At 38.9% G+C, this 23159-nt stretch overlaps 2 protein-coding genes across 3 annotated transcripts; both read left to right on the forward strand.

Annotated features, from left to right (window-relative positions):
- Positions 1 to 1529: 1529 nt before the first annotated feature.
- Positions 1530 to 13886, forward strand: gprc5bb (G protein-coupled receptor, class C, group 5, member Bb). Its single transcript, XM_031733733.2, has 3 exons — positions 1530 to 2640; positions 12276 to 12388; positions 12512 to 13886. Exons 1-3 carry the CDS (start codon positions 1530 to 1532, stop codon positions 12554 to 12556), a joined length of 1269 nt encoding a protein of 422 aa, XP_031589593.1. The 3' UTR covers positions 12557 to 13886.
- Positions 13887 to 17364: 3478 nt separating this feature from the next.
- On the forward strand, positions 17365 to 22576 carry knop1 (lysine-rich nucleolar protein 1). 2 transcript variants are annotated; one of them, XM_039614106.1, is made up of 7 exons: positions 17365 to 17457; positions 17842 to 17916; positions 18491 to 18559; positions 18642 to 20044; positions 20138 to 20215; positions 21527 to 21595; positions 22082 to 22576. In XM_039614106.1, exons 4-7 carry the CDS (start codon positions 19088 to 19090, stop codon positions 22385 to 22387), a joined length of 1410 nt encoding a protein of 469 aa, XP_039470040.1. In that variant the 5' UTR covers positions 17365 to 17457; positions 17842 to 17916; positions 18491 to 18559; positions 18642 to 19087; the 3' UTR covers positions 22388 to 22576. The 2 variants fall into 2 exon arrangements, with proteins under 2 accessions (XP_039470040.1, XP_039470041.1); XM_039614107.1 differs by lacking the exon at positions 20138 to 20215.
- The last annotated feature ends 583 nt before the right edge of the window (positions 22577 to 23159 follow it).

The raw sequence follows: 23159 nt of genomic DNA on the forward strand, positions 1-23159 counted from the left end.
TCACTACATGACCCCCTTTATTTTATATCATGTTGTCACATGCAAACCATCAACAGACATCTTGCCACCTGAAAAAATAACTTTGTTATAATTTATTGATGAAAGATGAATCTATACCTCCCACAACTATGGGTGTGTGGAAGACTTTTACAAGTGGTAAGAGGAAGACGTGGGAGCTTGAATGTGCAAATTAGTGACTAATCCTGGGCTGACTGAAATGTTTGTGTACTGTACTTATTTCCTATCTTCTTCCTAGTTATACAGGTGCATCTGCAAATCATACTCAACATACTCCCAGTGTGTGGGTGAACAAAAGTAAGCTGGGATTGCATCTCTGTTGACACCTCCACAGATTCAGCGCGAAGCAGGGAGAGCGAGCGGCACAGACATGCAGACAGAATGGATAGAAAGACGACAGAGGGAGCGAGAGAGTGAGGCAGAGAGTGAGAGAGACGAGTGAAAGAGACAGAAGATATATTTGACTGTGTGGGTGTGTGAAGTATCAAGGCATGCATCATAATTGTGGATTCTTCTTGGAGCAGCTGGACAAGTCAGTGCATCAGCAGGAGATTTACTGGTCTTTCAAATTGTGTTATTTTGTACTTTAAAACAGTGGAAGCTGTGAGCAAAGACAGCGACATTTTGAAAGACAAAATGGAAACCGACTTGTTTCTGCTGCCTCAAGGATTTCATTAACAGGGAATACAAAATTACTTCAACTAACTGAAGTGATGCCAAAAATGATTTGTGGAAAATTATGATACCTCTGCACCCTCAATAATAGGAAATCAAGTGAAGACTTTATCTGAGGTAAGTTTGAGATTCTTATAAAAAAATCAAACTGTGTTGAAATTTTGATGATTTTGTATTTATTTTATTTATTTGTTTTGTGCTTGTGTTCATTATGTGTGATAACTTATCCTTCTATTTGAGTTTCACACCTTAAAAGGACATTTTGCCTTTGCTTGTTTATGGTTTGAGGGTTAAAACTTTTGGTTTTTTTGCATTTGAATTAATGATGAATTAATTAGGTTTATACTGTGATTGGAGCAATTTTAAGGAACCTTTCAACCAATGTGATTCTCACTAATCAGTACAAACACTGAATCTGTGTGTGTTTGTATGCATACTCCTATGTTTTTCTGTGATTTGGGGTACTGAACTCGACTTCTCAAAAGCCCAGTATGCAATGTAGCCAGCCCACGCTGTTTCCCGTTTCCATGGAAACTATTGCCCAGTGCTAAAAGCAGTTCTGTTGTGCGGAGTGAGTGCGTGAGTATGTGTCTGTGTGTGTTTGAAACATCTCACACAACAGGTATATTGGATGTTAACACATATTGACTGCTGTTTCTATGGTGTTGTGAGGATGCAGTAGAAACTAATATACAGAAATGTACCATCACACTCACATCCCTGCCTCCCTCTTCTCTGGAGCTTTCACCCCAGTGTAACCTTCCTGTACTTGTATCTTTGTCTCTTTCTCTTAACCCTTTCTCACCAGTACACTTTTTTCTGCCTCTGTCTCTAAGATGGCTGTCAGCCACATTATCATCTGCCTCCTGCCACTGATTTGCTATGGGTCATCCCACCCCTCTCCTCCTCCGCCTCCTCCCCGGGGATGCAGTGTGGATGTGGATCCTCCTTACAGGGTGCTCTGTGACCTGGAGTCAGTCTGGGGTGTTGTTCTGGAGGCTGTGGCCTGCAGCGGTGGTCTCACATCAGTGGTACTCGCTGTGCTCCTGCTAGTCAAGATGCGCTCCATTTCTGATCCTGCCAAGCGCTCCAGCCTGGGGCCTCTACTTCTGCTTCTGGGCACACTCCTTGGGCTTTTTACCATCTCTCTGGCTTTCCTGGTGGGGAAGAACCAGGCGCTCTGTGTGGTTCGAAGGGCCTTCTGGGGACCCCTTTTTGCCCTCTGCTTTTCCAGCTTACTAGTGCAGGGTGTGAGGCTCAGGAGGCTGGTAGCTGGAAAGGCAAGCCCATCTGGCAGCTCCCTTGCAGCACTCGGTCTGGCCTTGGCCTTGGTTCAGGGGATAATCTCTGCCGAATGGGTGCTGCTGACTGTAGTTAGGGAGGGTCACCCAGCCTGTGAATATCCACCTTTGGACTTTGCCCTTACCTGCAGCTACACTTTGGGGCTTCTTCTCATAGCCATGGGTCTCTCTCTTGGTGTGGTGCTGTGTGGTGGAGAGCTGGCAGTAGATGGAGGAAGTGGCAATGAAGAAGACAGGGAAGGAGATAGTGAAAAACGGAAATGGAAGTGTAACGCAATCTGGCTCGTCCTGTCCAGTCTCGCATCAGCATTGCTATGGGTGGCCTGGCTGGGGTTTTATCTTTACGGCAGCCAGACGTTAAGGGGAAGGGGGAACAGAGAGAGGGGAGGGGGGAATAAGGATGCAAAAGTGTTTGATGAGCCCGCACTGGCTGTCGCCCTGGTTATTCAGGGATGGCTTCTGCTCCTGTTCCACGCTATCCCAGAGACTCACCTGTGTCTCCTGAAAACTTCACAATCCGACACGCAAGACTTCTTTGACACCAGTCACACGTCTCCTCCTTCACATTACGGAGAGGAGCTCCCTGCGCATTCGCACCGATCCTTTCAAGAGAACCAGGCCTTTTCAATGGAGGAACACAGTGCAAGTAAGCCTATGTGACGTGTGTGCATGTCTATACCTGAGTGACAGAGATAACTAATCTAACAAAAAGGGAACTTATTAGATCAAAGTTTCAATATGTTAGGTTGAGAGCAAAATACATTTGGCATTTGAGTGTTTTACAGTAAATTATGAGACCACTGTTGCTAGGCAACTGGCAACAAAAATGGGGACTGTGACAACCTTATGAAGAGAAATGAAAAAGGAGAAAACAACAAAAGTAATTCATGTGGTTTGTCTTTTTAAAATCACAGGTATGTTACATAAAATTTAAAGAAATAATTTTAATTGATTGAATATATTTAATGTTACAATTGCAAATTAGTTTTAATAATAATTTTTTAACAAGAATATTAATTGACATAAAATCATGTTAGATCAATCTGAATATCAATTAGATATAAAAATTGGTATCTTACAACCACATTTACATTTTTCCTGTTAAAACTCGTTGAAATATTTTAAGTCAAGCAGAGACTGAAAATAGGGAAATTTATGTATGAAAAATCTGATGGGTACATGGTTATGGTGCATGACTCACTACTGCCCAGGCCTTTGCTGATTGTCAATCCTCTGCTTTTAATCAGCTTCTCTTTTTCTTTTTTATAGTAATAACTTAACTAATCGTACATTGAATTGCAGGCCAGTTTTCCATTCATCATACATGAAAATGACTACATCACCATCCAACCACAAATGGCAAGTAGTCTTGTTTACAGACAGAGAAGCTCAATTCTAGCTACTGTATGGGAAGAATCCAATTAAACCTCAGAAAATGTCTGATTTTTCAACAGGCTTTCACTGCAGTACAGTTATGAGTCATCTCACTTTGATTGCTCGCTATATTTATTTGAAGCGAGATGCACAGATGAAGAGCTAAGCCTCGATAAGCCAGGATAAACAAAGAGTGAAGGGAACAGAAAGGCACATGCAGTCTCCAGCATAATGATGATATTTGGTGGTCACTTTACACTTCTTAATAGGCAGTCAGATCTAGAAGAAAGAGAAATTTAAAAGGGAATTTAATTTGTGGCTGAAAGCACAAGGTAAATGTTTCTCTCAGTTATATCATTAATAATGTAGAATAAGCTATGTTTTAAAAACTCTGGGTTTGTAAGGGCAGCTGGTGAATGTGTCTAATACCTAAAAATGATCAACTCCTCAGTTTATGAAAAAAACAAAACAAAACATACAAACAAAAAAACAAACAACAATAAAAATACTGCTTGTGTCTCATTCCCATTCGCTGCTCCATATTAAGTCATCTTATGTAGAGGAGTGTGAACTGAGCTCAGTCGCAAAAAAAAAAAAAAAAAAAAAAAAAAAAAACACCAACAGCAAACACTCTTGGACACTAATGGTGTGACTTTCTAAGCGCCAATTTCTTGCATAATTGCTAATGCATCATTTAAATGAAAGATCAAAATCAGCAAAATAAATAAATACTGATAAGCATTTTTTGTGATTAAGACATAATATACTGAGTGTTGTGACAAATTAATACTAACAAATCCTTTCAAGACAGTTTAAGTTACAGTGCAGTGGTCTCATTTTTATTTTGATGTAGTGCATGATAGTATGCAAGGGCTGGATGGTGACCTTCCGTTTTAGAGTATTTTTTGTGAGGCACTGGGGATTACTTGTACCTTTGCACTGGGGCACATGGGCAATATAGTTCCTAAAGGAGAATTTTGCTAAGAAATCTCAGTCAAATGAGAAGTGTGAGTCTCATTCTACAGTTACATGTTTTATCATTCACTATTGAGGTTAGTATATGTAGTGAATCATTCTGGAATTTCTGACACAGTTTAGCAGGTTTTTACTCTCCATCCAGGTCTCCATAGACAAACTCTGTGCACCTACACATGTAACCAAATGACTTTTCAAAGTAGTATTACTAAATCTCTAGGTTAAACTATTTGTTTTGAGTTTAATTTATTTCCCCTAACATAAATGAAACAAATAAAAAACAAAAGACAATTCAAACGTGTAAAAATTGAACATACTGTAGACTAAGAAAAACTTAGATTCTTCTTGAATTGTTGCACTTAAATAAACAGTAGATACAAAATAGCACAGATATTTAACACAAACAAGTTGTGTATTATCTTATTGTGGCATAAAACTGATAACATAGATCTTACATTGCTGGGAAATGGGAAATGTTTTGTCATCTTTTTGTTTCAGTGTCTGTAGTGTGGAATTTATTCATGAACAGAGAAAACATGGGATTCCACTTACTCTTTACAAACCCACCCAAAGTGCAGATCTGCACGTTTTATGGCATATAAATAATACATAACATTAGGAAAAGCTAAATAGGCACTAATTCAGTCATAATCATACGGGTGTTTTAATATACTCCAATCAGACCACTGCTCAGGTGAAGAGCACATGTAAAAATGAGTGCAGACAGTCTGAACAATGGAAATAAAAAAAAGAATGCAATGATTTGCAAAACATGCTGAAACTGAGAATTTAAAAAAAATGTACATGCTTATTTTTTTATTTTGATATTAGCAACACCTTTCAAAAACAATGGAAAGGGGCTTGTTTATCAAACCCTTCTTTATCAAGCACATGTCTTTTAAGTCAAGCCAAGTGGCTTTATTGTCATTTCAACCATGTGCAGTGGTACAGTACACAGTGAAACAAGACAGCGTTCCTCCAAGACCATGATGCTACATGTAACAGACAATCAACACAGGACTACATAAAGTGCAAACACGCAAAAACTGCAACAAAACAGTGCAACATCAGACAATACAAAACAATAGAGACACAAGACAGTGCAGACACAACACTGTACTTGTGGTGACTTCAGAAAGTTGCTAAGAGACTGAGTTTGGGCTGCTAATTTGTCTAACTTATCTAAAAAATTAAAAACATGAGCTCCTGCTTTGCACAGTGAGAGATGTTAAAGTTGGCTGTTGTAATGGTCTTGCAACCTGTTACGACCCGGCTCAAAAGCCGCAACATAAAAAAGGAGATGAATACCAGAGTGTTAGTGAGAAGAGGTTTTATCTTAAAATGGCATAGCAGGTTGGCTAAAACGGCTGGTGCCACCAAGGCAAAAACAAGTGAGCTCCCTGGAAGCTTGCCTCAGGTATGGTTTTATCCACACCTGACTAGGTGTGGCCAATTAGCACCAGCTGAACACATTAAGATGATTAGGGGGTGGAGAGGGACGTAACACCTCCCTCAAAAGGGTTCCTCTAGGACCCCTAAATTTATTAAAAGCCCCTCTGAAGCCTTCAGGTCCTTGACCCACAAACCTGAAATAAAAGTAAAAGTTAACAGAAGCACAGTGTTCACATTATAGTTGGCATCTGTAAGCATGGATGCCCCTGCATGAGGATTTGAAGTTGCCACACTGAACACACACAAAAAGTAACATGTGACCAACACAAAGGAGCACAACAGTCACAAACCCAAAATGATTACCTGACCTGCTACAACACAAAACCAAAAGTAGCAACAAATAATCACAACTAAGTGATCTGTTGTCTCCACCACACAAACAGTCACATACAAGTGGCCCTATACCACAACAAGTTACTTTAATCCAAAAAGTTCAGTAAAGCAAGCACACTAGTGACCAACCACAAAATGGAGAGCTATGGCCACACAATGATCACATCAAGGGTGACTCAGCACCGCTCAGTGTTATTGCCATCACCTGGCCAGCAACACTCACGAGTGATCCAACAAAAGTAGCCATATTCCCCACAACACTAAAGGTCACAGCACAAAACACTCACCTCACAACGATCTCATCAGCATCCATCAACACTGACATATGCACACACATGATGTACACACAATACCAACTTAAAAACAGCCTACCTGCCTCAACTACAGACCATAATTAATGAATGGTCTCAAACCTCCTGCCAAGTTTGGTGCCACTGATTTACTATGAGCAACTCCCAACCTAAAGTGCTAAAAACAATAAAACTTTACCCTATCTAGTCTTCAGTGGTGTACCGGGCTCGAGGCAACTTTAAACGCGAACTCGAGAGCAGGCAGCAGACCAGAGATATAGTCTCCTACCAAACTCTGAAGCGTACCCCCACCCAGGGGTCCGTTCTTCGTACCTCGCTTACTACATCCAAGATCAAATGACACATTCAAGATCAAATCATCGCGCTAACTTTGAGCTCGCTAATCCGGTTCTCCGAACACACCTGTTGTTGACGATTAGTATAGCTGGATGAAGTAATCTGAGATCACTGGGTGGTTTAAAAGGGGCTACGCATCGATAGTAGAAACATTGATCGGCAACTCTGTGATTGGTCGGCGAAGATGTCGAAGGAGCGCGCTCAGTATTTTACGGCAGCAGAGCAAGAACTCTTGATTGAGGGATATCAGGAGTTTCAGAGTTTAATTAAAACGCAAGGGAACACTGCAAAGGCTGAAAAAGCAAGGAGAGAGGGCTGGCAGAAAGTTGCTGACAAATTAAACTCGTAAGTAATTTATTATATTATATTACATTATATCATATTATATTATATTACATTATATCCTCTTTCACATTAGAGCCACAACAGGACCCACTAGAACATGGGAACAAGTAAAAGTGAAATATAAGAATATTCTACAGAATAGTAATATTTATCACTTATATTGCTTTTAGTCTCCTGAAAAGAGACCCTGAAATAATCTGTTTGTTTGTTTATAACAGCAACCAAGAAAAGGGCAGAGCAAATAAAGACAGGTGGTGGTCCTGCACCCCTCGTCACACCCCGGCAGAGGAGCTGGCCCTAGGGTTGAATGCCACCAGACCCATTGTTGAGGGCATCCCTGAGGCAGCTCTTCCTTAGACCAGCAGCCGGGTGCAGTAGCAGCACCTTCATAACTGGTGCTATTTGTACAATGTAAAATATTTGGTTGTTGTCTTAATTAAAATGCTTTTTGTACTGCGACATTTATTGACATTGTGGGGTTTTTTTGTGTAGTTTTACATAACACTCCATCACTTCTACCTGTTCCCATGCAAGGGGTGACTGAAGCATGCACAGTAAGTTGAGATATATATATCTATATATATATATATATATATATATATATATATATATATGTGTATATATCCCGTCTATCCCGCAATATACGCTGAATTCTGAATACTCTCCTTATCAATCTTGCACCTTCCACAATGGGTTGCTCGCGTACAAACGGACAGGACATGGCTGCGACAGACTTCCCAAATCCACCTTCGCTTTTATAGCCATGGTCTCTCATCTTGATTGCACGTGGTAATTTACTATTACTACCCTAAAATATGAATTACATCTGACATAATCTACTACATGACATAGAATGATTAATAGTACATTTCCCTTTTTTTCGGAAATGACCTGTATGTATCTGTATGAAATCAATAAAAGAATCAAATGCTGCATTATCTTTAGTTACATTGATAATATTTATTTATGGTAAAACAGTGGCGAAATATCGCTGTTGCTTTCAGATAAATGCAGCGGACATACCTGAGTGGCGCGATCTAATCCTGTTTACATAAAGTAAGCCTGCTCCCGAGCAGGTTTACGCCACGGATCTGTTGCTATGACAGCAAGTCCCGGATGAGCTTCGGAGAACCGAATGATCCAAGATCACGCGAAATCGTCAACAATCAAATCCGGCTAACTTACTTAGTGAGGTACGAAGAACGGACCCCAGGATAACCACCAAATACAACAAATTAAAACAACAAAGCAAAACAACAAACAAGTGCTTCGATGAAAGGGCAGCACAGCCACCCAGCCGAAACACACTTACTAAAGGGACGTTGCTCAATCACAGTGAACACCATCACTCACCCACTTAAAAGCAATACAAAAAAACTGATATTCAGTCTCCACTAAAATCTCCAAATATCACGGACGAGCCCCCACTTATGTTACGACCCGGCTCAAAAGCCGCAACATAAAAAAGGAGATGAATACCAGAGTGTTAAGAAAGCCTGGGACAAAATTCTGACAGTGTTAGGAATCAAGGATAACTATCTCACAATGTCACGGTAGCTGCGACCTACTTCAATTTAAAAAACAGCCAACCAGGAATGCAGCTCAAATGACGCACTAATCAACTCAGTTCTTTTTTAAAAAATATGGCATGTCACCAGCTGTCACTGTGAAAGCAACTAAGGGAATGTAGTGGAAACAAATAGCAATGCACCCGTGCGTCATAGCTCATGACAGAGCAGTTTTCTTTAAGCACAGAGTCTACATCAACCAAAGTTGATTTCCAGCCCAAGTATATTCAATCCATGTCACATAGTGCGGCGTGAAATTAACTTATACAAATCAGAACAACAGCAAATTTAAAGTGTTCAGTCTTTGCAGGAGACTCAATATGAACACTAACAAGAAGAAACCTTGAATGTCACTAGAGTATGGGCAGTCATCTGCCTCAACCTATCTGGGTAAAAGGAGAGTGAGACAAAGGGCATTGAGCAACAGCAACAGTATATACTGAGCAGGTTTGTAAGTGACTGCAAATCAGAAACATGCAGGAAACAGAGACAGAAAAGAACAGAGGCGGAAAGGACAAAGAGGGAAAAAAAAAAAAACAGAATCAGCAGGCATGAAGTAATTGAGAAACAAGTGTGAGAAATAAATGCATGACATGAAAAGAGAACAGAACAAAGAAGGGAACAAATCAAGTGTTCGATTAATTCAAATGAGTCAAAATGTAGAACTGAATTCATTTAAATTGCTTACTGCTATTAGCAGTTTTAAACTGACAGTCTTGAAATTTTTTACTCTTAATTCATATTTATCGCTTTCAGTTGTGACTGAGCCTATGACTCACTGATGAAGGTATGACAATATATAAATTATAATCTGAGTGCCAGATTCTGACCTGTAAAAACTGCTCTTGCTTCTACCATCAGCCACTACAAATGGTGCCAAATCAACAAGGATTGTACAGGGAGTGCAGAATTATTAGGCAAATAAGTATTTTGTCCACATCATCCTCTTCATGCATGTTGTCTTACTCCAAGCTGTATAGGCTCGAAAGCCTACTACCAATTAAGCATATTAGGTGATGTGCATCTCTGTAATGAGAAGGGTGTGGTCTAATGACATCAACACCCCTATATCAGGTGTGCATAATTATTAGGCAACTTCCTTTCCTTTGGCAAAATGGGTCAAAAGAAGGACTTGACAGGCTCAGAAAAGTCAAAATAGTGAGATATCTTGCAGAGGGATGCAGCAGTCTTAAAATTGCAAAGCTTCTGAAGCGTGATCATCGAACAATCAAGCGTTTCATTCAAAATAGTCAACAGGGTCGCAAGAAGCGTGTGGAAAAACCAAGGCGCAAAATAACTGCCCATGAACTGAGAAAAGTCAAGCGTGCAGCTGCCAAGATGCCACTTGATGCCACCAGTTTGGCCATATTTCAGAGCTGCAACATCACTGGAATGCCCAAAAGCACAAGGTGTGCAATACTCAGAGACATGGCCAAGGTAAGAAAGGCTGAAAGACGACCACCACTGAACAAGACACACAAGCTGAAACGTCAAGACTGGGCCAAGAAATATCTCAAGACTGATTTTTCTAAGGTTTTATGGACTGATGAAATGAGAGTGAGTCTTGATGGGCCAGATGGATGGGCCCGTGGCTGGATTGGTAAAGGGCAGAGAGCTCCAGTCCGACTCAGACGCCAGCAAGGTGGAGGTGGAGTACTGGTTTAGGCTGGTATCATCAAAGATGAGCTTGTGGGGCCTTTTCGGGTTGAGGATGGAGTCAAGCTCAACTCCCAGTCCTACTGCCAGTTTCTGGAAGACACCTTCTTCAAGCAGTGGTACAGGAAGAAGTCTGCATCCTTCAAAGAAAAACATGATTTTCATGCAGGACAATGCTCCATCACACGCGTCCAAGTACTCCACAGCGTGGCTGGCAAGAAAGGGTATAAAAGAAGAAAAACTAATGACATGGCCTCCTTGTTCACCTGATCTGAACCCCATTGAGAACCTGTGGTCCATCATCAAATGTGAGATTTACAAGGAGGGAAAACAGTACACCTCTCTGAACAGTGTCTGGGAGGCTGTGGTTGCTGCTGCATGCAATGTTGATGGTGAACAGATCAAAACACTGACAGAATCCATGGATGGCAGGCTTTTGAGTGTCCTTGCAAAGAAAGGTGGCTATATTGGTCGCTGATTTGTTTTTGTTTTGTTTTTGAATGTCAGAAATGTATATTTGTGAATGTGGAGATGTTATATTGGTTTCACTGGTAAAAATAAATAATTGAAATGGGTATAGATTTGTTTTTTGTTAAGTTGCCTAATAATTATGCACAGTAATAGTCACCTGCACGCACAGATATCCCCCTAAAATACCTAAAACTAAAAACTACTTCCAAAAACATTCAGCTTTGATATTAATGAGTTTTTTGGGTTCATTGAGAACATGGTTGTTGTTCAATAATAAAATTATTCCTCAAAAATACAACTTGCCTAATAATTCTGCACTCCCTGTAATATATGAGACTCCAGCTTTAACATTGGAGGCTAGATGATGCAGTTTGACAGTTAAATAAACTTTAACTTGGTATATTTACAGAAATTTACATATACACATTTGTTTTCCACGCAGCAGGCATTCTTCAGCTATTAGCCCAGTAATATAGGGTGTGGGAAAATGAACAAAAAATGCATTTAGTACCCAAAACAGTGACCTCACGGTTTTGTTATGGGAAGGCACCCAACTACATCTCACTGCATTAAGAATAACTTAAACTACAGTCATGTGGGGGGGAAAAAGAAAATCTTCAAGGGACTCTATCCAGCCCTGTGACAAACTAAGTACAGCCCATGATTCAATTACTGGTTGAACCACTTTTGGCAACAATAACTCACACACCTCTCACAAGGTCACACCAAAGCATTTCAACTGGGCGAAAGGCATTTTGGCCAAACATCTTCACTTTAATTTTGTCTGTCCGAACGATGTTGTTCCACAAATCCTGTAGTTTGCTGAGATGCAACTTTGCAAATGTAAGCCATGGTAACATGCTCTTTTTAAGAGAAGAGGCTTTATTTTGGCAGCCCTTCTAAACAAGCCATACTTCTTGTCTTTTTTAACCATGCTGTCAAGAATTTTAATATTTAGCAAGTTAACTGAGTGCTGTAGAGTCTGAGACGCAGCTGTTTGTTATTTTTTCCTCTAAGCACTACAGGGCCTTACCTTGGGGTGAATTTACTGGGTTGTTTGCTGGGAAGATTGTGGCACCTGAATGCTTCAGATCAACAAACCACCAACCCATGTGGTTGGTGCCACACGAACCAGTGATCAATAAATCAAGTGCATTTGATTAGCAGCAACCGGATGCTACTTACCCTCTTAATTCTTATGGAAGCAGTAAGGGTGTACTTAGTGGTTGACACAATGCAGAGCCCTTTGACAAGTTTCTCTTTCACATGGCTGTAGTTTATTCATCCAAATAAAGATCACAGGAGAGTTGCACAACATCCCTTACAAAGGTATATGATCAGTATGAAAGTTATACTTAAAGTCAGCTGCTTGGACTTTCAAGGTTATGGAAAAATTATAATCAGATGACACATTGATTATTCTTAGTACCAAATGCATCTTTTGCGTGTGTGCGTGCCAGCTCTCCGAAGCGGAACATACCACGGCAGCCATGGAAGTATGCGTCCTGGTATCGCCTTCAGAGGGCATGTCTACCAACCTACCGAGATGGCTCTAGTGATGAACGGTGGTACAGTAAGTATGCCATAAACACAAACTGCGTTTTTGCCTCTAAATCACTCTGGAATAAAATGACTGTACAGTAGATTAGATACAGTAGAATGCTGTACTTTCTCACTACTTGTTCGTGTCTTACAGATGCCCACAGCCCCAGTTAACTACACTGGACGACGGTTATGGTAATATATGGGGCAAATGTTGAAGAGGACACACTTCAGTCACATTTTTGAGAGAAGAAGTATTAAAGACAGTACATATCACAAAGAAGCGACTTCATATGAGATAGCTATGTTTACTGTGTTTGTGTTTTTCGCCACACATGTGCAGATTTGGCATTTTAAAAAGAAACTAGTGGTATTTTTGCCTACATTTTCCTGAAGGCGTTTTTGATGGATGTAAAGGAACAAGAGAGGGAAGAGAAAGCAACATCTCTCAGTAAAGTGATATTTTTCGATGATGCATTTTTCGATGAACACATGTAATCTGAATTATAATACATACACACAAGAACAAGAAGTCTTTTAGCACAACTAAATGTTATATTTAAAGTGTTTTTAAAAAATTATATTGTATTAAAAGAGAGATATTAAATGACCTGTTGTTAAACCATGACAGAGTTGAGCTTAGAGGAAGATTTGAATGTGTTGAGGTAAACTCTTTTGCCTGAGCAGCACCAAACCAGTGCTGCAACATTCTAACCTTTGTTTATCAACCATGCTTACTTCATAAAAATGCAGTTTGTATGTCATTTTATTTTTAATTTTTTTGTTTGGCTTCAAGCTTCAACTACAAATAAGCCTTTAGGATAGGTATGTAAAATACCTGCTTACACCCACAATGCTTGCACAGCCTCTGTTTTTCATACTGGAAAGTCCCAAAGGATTCGCATAGTGATTTTCTCTCTATCTCTCGCCTTTCCAATATAAGTACTGTTGGGCAGTTTGCCACATTCACAGTGTTTACTCATAAAGGCTTTGTAGTCAGCAGATCTCGTGCAGGGCTGTGGAGGACTATCAAATAGATTTTAAAAGGTGAATAAAAACTCTACAGCTTGTGGATTGTTTTTTTAAACAAGGTTAATTTTTAATAAGCCTATGATAAAAAGCCATTTAATACTGCAGCACTAATCCTGCAGTATTAGTAAATAGGGTTTACTGTTAGAGGCTGTGATTTTGCACTTTATCAGCACTGATTACATCTGGGAATTGTGATATTTGACATTACTGGACATGCATGTAAAAGCACAGATTAAAGGTAATGTATTTTGTCAAAACATAAGTGTTTTGTTTTCTAGAATTTTAATAACTGTATACTGAAGAAAATGACCAGTTGTTTTGAGTTTCTAATAAGTTGACATTGGAGAAATCATTGACAAAACAGTCTCACCCCTTTAAGCCAATATGGATGTCAGAAAATGTACATTTAAGAATCAAAAATTTTCAGGACAATCAAGCAAATCCAGTTGCTGAGGAAGGCCAGGTATGTGTAAACCTAAAAGAAACAGGTAACAAATAGTCTCTGTGGTCAGACTGTTTTGTCTTGCAGAGTTTATTGTGCACTATAAACATTTTTTTAGATGTATGATAAAATCTTAAAAATGGCAGAAAAAGTGAACCCTTTGGAATTAAACAGCTAATTTTTTATTGGGTTTTTATCCATTAACTGGTGGTGAGAAATAAACAGCTGTCATTAGTCTTCATTAAACATAGTGAATATATATTCACAAAGGAAAAAAAATAATGAACCTTGGATCTTATACATCCCTAAACTGTCATATAACGATGCTCCTGGGTTCATTTTAGGATTATATTTCACTGAAATCATTCTGTAGTACACTGGTTCCTAAATTCACTCCAGAAAGCCATAAAATGTATATAAAAGACGGCTGTAGCTTCCGAGTCTGATAAGTAAAGCTAGTGCCAAAGTGCCTTAAACTTGGGTTCTTTCTAACGGTCAGCAGGGGCCCTTGATGTTGCAAAAAGAAGTCAAAATTTATATAAGTCTGGGCTCCCTTGATTCCCACCTTTGTAAGAACTTTCCCTATGAGTTTAAGGTCTCGATCGGTTGTTTCACATTTTGTTGACTACAACATGACATTCATTTTGTAAATTATGGTCCCACTTCAGTCAAAATGACAACAAAGCAGGGTTTATGGTATGTTGACAAGACCGAGATGGTGATTTTACTTCAGGTTAGGCTTATTGTCCTTATTATTACCTTCTTACCTACGCTCTACTAGACTTCAGCTTAATACCACCCATCCTTACATTACACTGAAACTTAATAGTGGTGATTATTTTTTGACTTGATAGCAAGGAGTCCCAGGCGCAACAGAAACAAAAGGGGTCCAAAATGATAACACTATGTTTGATATCAAATGTGAGTTTACATGTAGGGTTATTTTGATAATTCCAAAGGGTTTTCTTGCATTTTCTTCCCACTTTACAGTTAAACCTTAAATACCATGAAACAGAATGAAAAGATCTGGCATAACTGTAAATTTAACTGGAAACCTTTGATATTTTGGGCCTGATTTGCTGACGTATTGCACAAGCAGAAATTGGGTTTTGGTGTGAAAAAAAAGTAACATCAGTATTAACAAAGACATTGCAGTAACAAGATTGCATGTAAGAGGTGGGATTTCAGAGATTTTTGTGACCGACCCAGTCATGATATTTTACACTGAAAAACAGCATATCATATTTTTTGCAATTGATATTATAATGAACTGAATGTGGGTGTGTTTAGATAACTAACCACACCTGTAAGTGCTATTTGGGGATCGTGCTCACACACTATTTTGTCCTGTTTAGTAAATCTGGCCCATTTAATTACAATGCTGAAAAGTTTGTGTTAAGACTCAGTTAACTTTGAGACTGAATTTTGAATCTAATCCTGAACAAGTTAGTAAAATGAGGTTGAAAAGTAGTTCTCATAATGTTCTTCTCTAATCTTGAGACCATTTCTTCTTACTATAACACTAAACAACTAAACTGTGAGTGATTTTACTTTTGTGTAAAGCTGTGTGTTCTGATATAGTACAATGAAAATATGATCATTGTAGGATTTTTTTAAATGTATTAAGCCTATATAACTGATTTTTAAACATGTACTGTAGTTGTTCCAAATGTGAAAAAGCACTGGTATTTCTCTTTTGAGATGCTCTTATAATGATAGCACTGTCACTGTTTTATGGCAGCGTAACATGAATGTCTGTAATGTGATTTGCACAAAGTGACTAATACATCAGTGCACCTTTTCTGTTATATATTCCCTGGTGTTGTTGTTTTTATTGTTGGGATAACTATAAAGTCAGGTACTACTACATCTAGTTCAGATGTCAAGTGTTCAGTGCACTGTAACTGAATCACAAATAAAGAAAGAAATGGTACAACTGTTTTAACACCAAACTGGTTTCCAAGCAACACTTCAAGCATGTAAATGTATGTTTTCTGAAAAGATGATCCTTAAAATTGGTCCATATATTAGTCCACACATTCTCCTTAACAATCCTGATCTAGAGTGTATTTTAAAACTTAATATATATGCAAAACTCCTTATTATACTTAAGCTGTATGACTGACTTTGAGTGTTATTTAGTAGGACTGAAACTGATATGAAGGCGCACACATGGGTTCTCTGTGTTATGTTGAATCACGAGCCAAGTCATATCACATAAATAGCCAAAAATCCTCACTGCATGTGGGAGTCTTCCAAAAATAAGTAAGCTTTCAGTAGTAAGAACGTCAGGGACCTGCAAAAGCATGGCCTGCTGGATGATGGAGATGGAGATTGGGATTGCCGCTAGCTACTAGGAGCAGAGCTGGGTTCAGATGTGGCTTCTTAAACGTCCATTTGTAGAGTGAAGGCTGGGTGACAGAAAACTGTATGCTTGGTCAAAATGACTGTCATGCACATGGAAGAGCATAAAGCTAATGGCTGAATCTGCAATAGCTGTCTACAAGAGGTTGCACGGGGAGGGTTACATGTTAATAAGGTCATCGGAGACCTGTCGCTGGCTTCTAGCTTTGTTTAGAATAAAGGGGATGTCGTTAATGAGATGTAAATTACTCATTAACTTAAGGTGCCACATCATTTCAGCCCATTTTAATCCCTGGTTGCAACAGAAGTCAGCAGGGTGAATTCACTGTTAAAATAACAGGGATTTCACTGCCAAACTCCCAAAATTTCTCCACAAACTATGTGTTTAAGTTGTGGATCCTGCTTTGAAAGATACCTGGTTCAAGACCGAGATGCAACACAAACCCAGCCTCAGGGATCACACGCCTGAATAAATGGGAGGGTTACATTAGGAAGGACATTCAGTGTAAAATGCATCCTTCCCCTGTAGTAAGTAAGTGGCTTGGAATAATTGAGCTGTTATTTGTGTAATGAACAAAGTGAATTTGAAGCTCAATGATATTATCTGCTGTCACAAGTGTATTTTCAATACTGGAATGTAACCCAAAAAGGGGAAAGTACAACTTTGACAAAAAATTCTGCCACCTGCACAAGAAATTCAAGCACAGACAACCTATCTGAAATCCCATTAAGAAAAGTATGCTTAATAACCTTAAACACACAGCATTGTTATTTATTTTGCAAGTTTCAAGTGAGATCATGCTTTAACGTCAGCCTCAAATCACAAGACATGTTTCAAAGAGAGGTCTATTAGGCGTTGCTGACTGTTCATGGTCTGACTTGCATAGGTTCGTCAGTTTTCCTCAATGACACTGACAATAATAACTTGAGGGTATTTAACATTATCATAAGCAAATCATATCTAACTACATACTTCTGTTTCAATAAAGACAAAGTAATTATGAGTTCTGAATTTGGTTCTACTTGAGTTACAATTGAAAATTGTGCATAATTTAGTTATTTTTTTTATGTTGATGGTCAACACAAACAAAAACAGTAAAAATTAAAAATTAAACAACTATCAAACTGTTTGGCAGCTCACTTACGTGTACGCTCGTCTCCGTTGCTACGGACTCCTTTCTCGTCGCTAGCAGGAAGAGGAAAATCTACTTCCGGGTCGCGAACGTAAAGCGCTACCCACGTGAATTGTAGAAGTGTGCAAAGTAAGTAAATCGCTTTTGAAGTTTGTATTTTATAATATCTGATGCGCTTGTGCCAAAATATTCTAATTGTCTGACTAATTAAACTGTTCAGTTCTGGATCGGATTAACTTTTTTTTACTGTAAGCTCCCGTTGGCTAATAAGCTAGCGTGACCAGTTACCTGTAGCGTTTTGTGCATAAACCTGGTCAGCTTCTCTTGAATCAAATCGCTTAGTTTTGTTATATATTATATATATTAGTTTGCCTTTAACCTGCATATTCAAACACAACACCTGGTGTTTTAGTAAAGCTTTAACTTCATTTTTTCCTAAATATTTGAGACCATGGACTGGTTAGCTTAGAGATGTGTCTGAATGGATGCTGATATTTCCCTTTTATGTTTCAGACGGATTCCGATGAGGACGTAGTTTTTGTTTCTGAAAGGTCCTGTCACAAGCCCATTGAAATCACAATTGATCAGGTACTGATTATCCAACCTAATCGGAATATCTTATTCTGACTTCCTAACACTACAAGGCAACAAAGTAATCCAGACTTGAATATTGGTTGTATGGCAGACTTCACATGTCAGGCTGTGAGACGATAAGCTGCCACATATCTGACAATTATAGCGTTAGAATTAGTAATCTAACGCAGTGTTTAGTGAACTATTCGCTGTGTCCTGTATTCCATTTGAAATTTTGGATTAGAAGACACCTTGTCCATGTGAAGGACATTTCTGAGTTTGTCTCTCAGCTTGACTTATACCATTCCAACATTGATAAATTTGTACTTTGAGCTTAAACAGTCTGTTTCAACACTTATAATGCCACATTTGTTGCACTTATTTACTACTTAATCTATTATATTCTTATCAGATGTACAGTCAGGTAGCAGCAGAACAATAAAAACATTTGGATCAGAATTTTAAATCTGAAATGAAACTGGTAGATTGGAATAAGTGTCATGCTAACCAATACACAAAACAGTGTTGCAGTGGAGTTATCCATTTTTATGACAAATATTTATGTCCAGTTCTGATTGGTTCTCTTCAGGCAAAGCGACTGGCCCTCCAAAGAGAAATTGATCAGCAGTCCCGACCCAAAGAGCCAGCCAAACCTTTGGTTAGTGTTTACTGCTCTGTCATTCACTGTTCCACATACACAGAATAGAAACTTGAAGTAACTGTAAACTTTCTCTCACCAGTCAAGCAAGAGACCTGTAGCTGAGGAGAGGCACGCAGAAATCATGAAAATGAAGATGGAGGAGGAGAAGAGTGAGGAAAATAATATAAAGAAAGAGAAGAAACACAAGAAGGGAAAAGCTGATGATTTGAGCCTAGCAGATGTGAGAAAAGAACAGAAGAAAGGCAAAATGGCTGATGCTGTGGTGATCGAAGAGGGGTCTTGTGACGGAAATGGTGAGAAGGAAGAAAAAAGAAGAAGAGGAAAACTGATTCTCTGGATGATGTCAATGATTCTGAGGTCACTGATGGAAAAGATGTCACCAAAAAGAAGAAGAAGAAGAGGCTGCTGGTAGATGGTGAGAGTCAAGGAGAAATTACACAGAGTTTAGTAAAAGAGGAGGAAGTAGATAAGAAAGAGAAGAAGACAAAAGGAAAAAATAAGTCTACACAAATTAAACAAGAAAACATGGTGAAAGAAGAAGAGGAAGAGGAGCAAGTGGGAAAAGATAATCTGCCCAAAAAAGTCAAGAAAGGGAAAAAACAGGTTTTAGATATGAACACAGAGGAGACTGAGGAGAAAATCAAAGAAAAGAAGAAGAAAAATAAGGTGTTGGCTGATGGTGAGGCTCATGTAGAAACTGCAGATGCTTTAGTAAAAGAGCAGGAAGTGGAAAAGAAACAGAAGAAGAATGTAAAAAATAAGTCTACACAAATAAAACGAGAAAACATGGTAAAAGAAGAGGAGGAAGAAAAGCAAGTGGAAAAAGACAATGTGCCCAAGAAAGCAAACGAGAAACATGCTTTAGATATGAGCACAGAGGTGACCGAAGGGCAAAGAAAAGAAAAGAAGAAAAAACAAAAATGCCCTTTAACTGTGGAAGAAGCAACAATAAAGAAAGCTAAAACAGCTGAAAATGGCATAAAGTTAGAAAAAATCGAACACGAGGACGTAAAAATAAAAAAGAAGAAAAAGAAAGAAACCGAGACTAAAGAAGAAAATGGAGTAGAAACAGAGATTAAAGGCAAAAACAAAAAGAGCAAAGAAGCATCAGACAAAGTTAGAAAAAGTGAAAAGCAAGAAAAATCAACAAACAGTGTTATTGTTACTACTGATGATGAAGTAATGACAGAATTTAAGAAAAAGGTAAAAAAGGGTAAATGTAAAATAGCTACTGTGGAGGCTACCAATGCAGAGAAGGAAGAGCCAAAGAAGAAGAAAAGAAAAAAGGTACAACGTGAGGAGGAAGAAGACAAACATGAGGAGGTTCAGAAGGATGAGCAGAGTGGCGAAGCTGGTGACACACCAAAGAAGAAAAGCAAACAGAAAAGGAGCTCTGCTAAGGTGGAGCGCGTGAGCGACTCCAGAGTTGAACCTGTTGCTAAAAAGAAGAAAAACATCAAACAAGAACGGGAAGACCCAGAGGTGAGTGCGCTTCTCTCAGGTTGTTAACAGTGTGCCTGGATGCTTTTACATTTGAATGGTATGAATGGTGTATGAGCTTTTTATGAACTGTAGTTTCAGGAGTCACCCCAAGTGGACGTGGTTTTCCTGTCAGAGAGGAGTGGAAACACTGATGAGGTCACCATCAATCAGGTCAACAGAGCTCTCGTTATCTCTCCATAGATTGATGTGTGAAACCTATTGCCATAATCAGTAATTGGCATGTTTCAAATTACACTTTGTCCTTCAGAAATTCAGGAAACGCTGTTCTTATACTATCCACTTTCATATTAACAGTCCTTGTCGCATCAAACATTCCCTGAGGGACATAATTATGTACTATGGGCAAGATGTGACATATATCGCGTAAGGTCAAAGGAAACACATCCATTCAAGTTGTTAAACTGTAATTTCTAAACAGCAGCTCACCTGTCTGACGTCACTGACCACTGAGTCAGTGACATCATTACTTTCGTGTCTGCAGCTGGTTCACAATGCAGCTGCATGACTTCACGACCCCTGTCCTGGCCTCCCGGCACTGGCTGCCTGTGTCTTTTAGAGTTCATCCTCTTTCACAATCCTTTCAATCTTGCCCCGCCTTCCCTCTCTGCACTTCTTGATCCCTGCACACCCTGTCAGTGTCTCAGGTCAGCTGACCAAGATCCAGTTGGAAGTTCAGAGGAGACTGGGCTTTTTCTTTCGTGCCTCCTACGTTATGGAATAACTTGCCCTTGGAAGGTGGAGAGGCCCCTTCACTGTCTTCACTTAGCTTCACTTAGCTTTTTTTTTTTTAGTTATTTGAGCTTTTTTAAATGTGTTTTTTATTTAAATCTCATGTATTCTTATTATGTAGTTCCAATGTACAGCACTTTGTGTCAGCTGTGGTTGTTTTAAAGTGCTTTATAAATAAAGATGGATAAATAGATTCATACTACAGTAATAAAGTCATAGATAACAATTAAATGACAGAAACGTTACTGTTTTTTTTTTTTTTCACTATCTACGATAGAAATGTCTGGTTTTTAAATGTGTCGACAGTAAAAACAAATGATAAAACAAAAAACAAAACATTTCCACTTTATTATTACAGGACAGTCTGGGAAATGAGCCACCCAAATTTTCTGTAATTTGACACATTTATTTCTTGTCATTTAAGCCCATGGATTTGTGATGACAGGTTTTTAGTATTTATTACGGCAGCATTTTCTTATCATCTTGAAAAACTGACAAAATTTTTAAATTACTCTTCTTCCTCATATACTGAGATATCTCAGAGATCAAATGTGCAGTTAAGTATCTTTACACTGTCAGAAAGGATATTTTAACTTAAGCTCAAAGTGGGTTGTATGTGGCCCACGATGTAAATTAAGTTTACCAGAGCTAAGCAAATCAGAATGCTTTGTGTGTTTTATGCAGTGCAGTTTAATGATTGTTTTGTTTTGTTTGTTTGTTTTTGTCTTAAAGGAAAGAAGACAGGCTTTACAAATGGAGATCGACAAGGCCTCTCAACCTGACAAAAAAGTCAAACCTGCGGTCGGTATTAGTGTTGTTTGTTTGTTTGTTTGTTTTTTTTACAAAGAATACCACTATGCAATCTCCCTGTGTCTTAAAAGCCTTTAAATGAAGGAGCACTTGTTCGTCACAGCATGTAGCTCAGCATGTTTGATCTGGCAGAGTTTTTATGTCAGATGCCCTTCCTTATGCAACTCCAATGCATTTTAATGAATCAACATGGCAGATAGACTCAAAAAGGGAATGGTAAACAGAGATGAGACATAGGGGGTTTTCTAAGGAAGACTCTGTTGTGGGTGAAGATAAAAAAAAAAAAAAAATCTCACAATGCTCACATACTTCTTTAAGATCAATCCTACCTGCCAAATGCCACCATCTTTTAAAACAAATAATCCCAAGTTTCTGAGACAGAATTATACTCTTCAAGCAGAAGAAGGTTCTTAAATGTGGAAACTTTACTCCTGAAAGCATTTCTAATGTTTATGAACCTTTGTTTCTGTTCTGCAGGGTTTGGGCCAGTGGAGCACAGCGCAGTTCAACAGCTCTGAACAACAACAGAAGTTCCTCCGGTTGATGGGTGGCTTTAAAAAGGGTTTCCAGCCAGCGGCGAGGACCACTGGTGGAGCAAATATGGCACTAGGGAAGGACGCACAGCAGCAGTTGCAGCAAGGCCTTCTGGGGGAGTTTGAACGAGCCCACTCGCGCAGAATGGACTTTAATAATAGGGGGGCAGGACTTGGGTTTACTGCACCGTCCAATAAGAAATTTTCAATTGATATCAATACATGTCGATCAGTTCGCTTTGATGATTGACGAGTGAAGATTTGGTTTTACAAAGTTTTGTACATAGTGTTTTAATCGGCACACCTTTTCGTTTAATCAGCTTTACTGGAGAATTGATCCTACAGAAAGTAAAGTGTGTACTGGTGAAAAAAAGAGAAACACTGCTAGTTGTATATACTGTATATTAAACATTTCTCCAACAGCTGGAAAACAAGCAGACCGCTTTAATGTGTGAGCAGCTCATTATTTTATAACAGTTTGTGGGATTTTATATAGATTAAGGATTACTGTTTACTTTGTAAGATAGTGAAACATATAAGCTTGGGGAAAGATCACAATGAGACATCTACACTTACTACTTTGTTAGATACACTTGACTGGTTGTTAATGCAACTATATCTAATCAGCAGATCACATGGAAACAACTCAATACATTTATGCATGCAAACATGGTCAAGGCACCTGCTAAAGTTCAAACCGCGCATCAGAATGAGGAAGGAAGGTGATTCAAGTGATGTTGAGTGACATGATCATTTATGGGAACGACATGGAATTTTCCTGCATAACCATCTCTCAAGTATTCAGTGAGTGGCAGATCTAGGTGAAAATGTTTTGTTGGTTCTTGCTGCATGCAGCAGTAACTCAAATAACCAATTATTACAACTGAGGTATATATAAGAGCATTCAAATCCACAAGATGTTGAACCCTACCCAGACAGTAGGGTCAGAATCTGGAGTGAACCACATACCGGAGATCCATCCTCTCTTGTATCAGTGGCTCAGGTTGAATGTGATGGTGTAA

The sequence above is a fragment of the Oreochromis aureus genome, linkage group 6, assembly GCF_013358895.1.
Source record: "Oreochromis aureus strain Israel breed Guangdong linkage group 6, ZZ_aureus, whole genome shotgun sequence".
Classification (NCBI taxonomy): domain Eukaryota; kingdom Metazoa; phylum Chordata; class Actinopteri; order Cichliformes; family Cichlidae; genus Oreochromis; species Oreochromis aureus.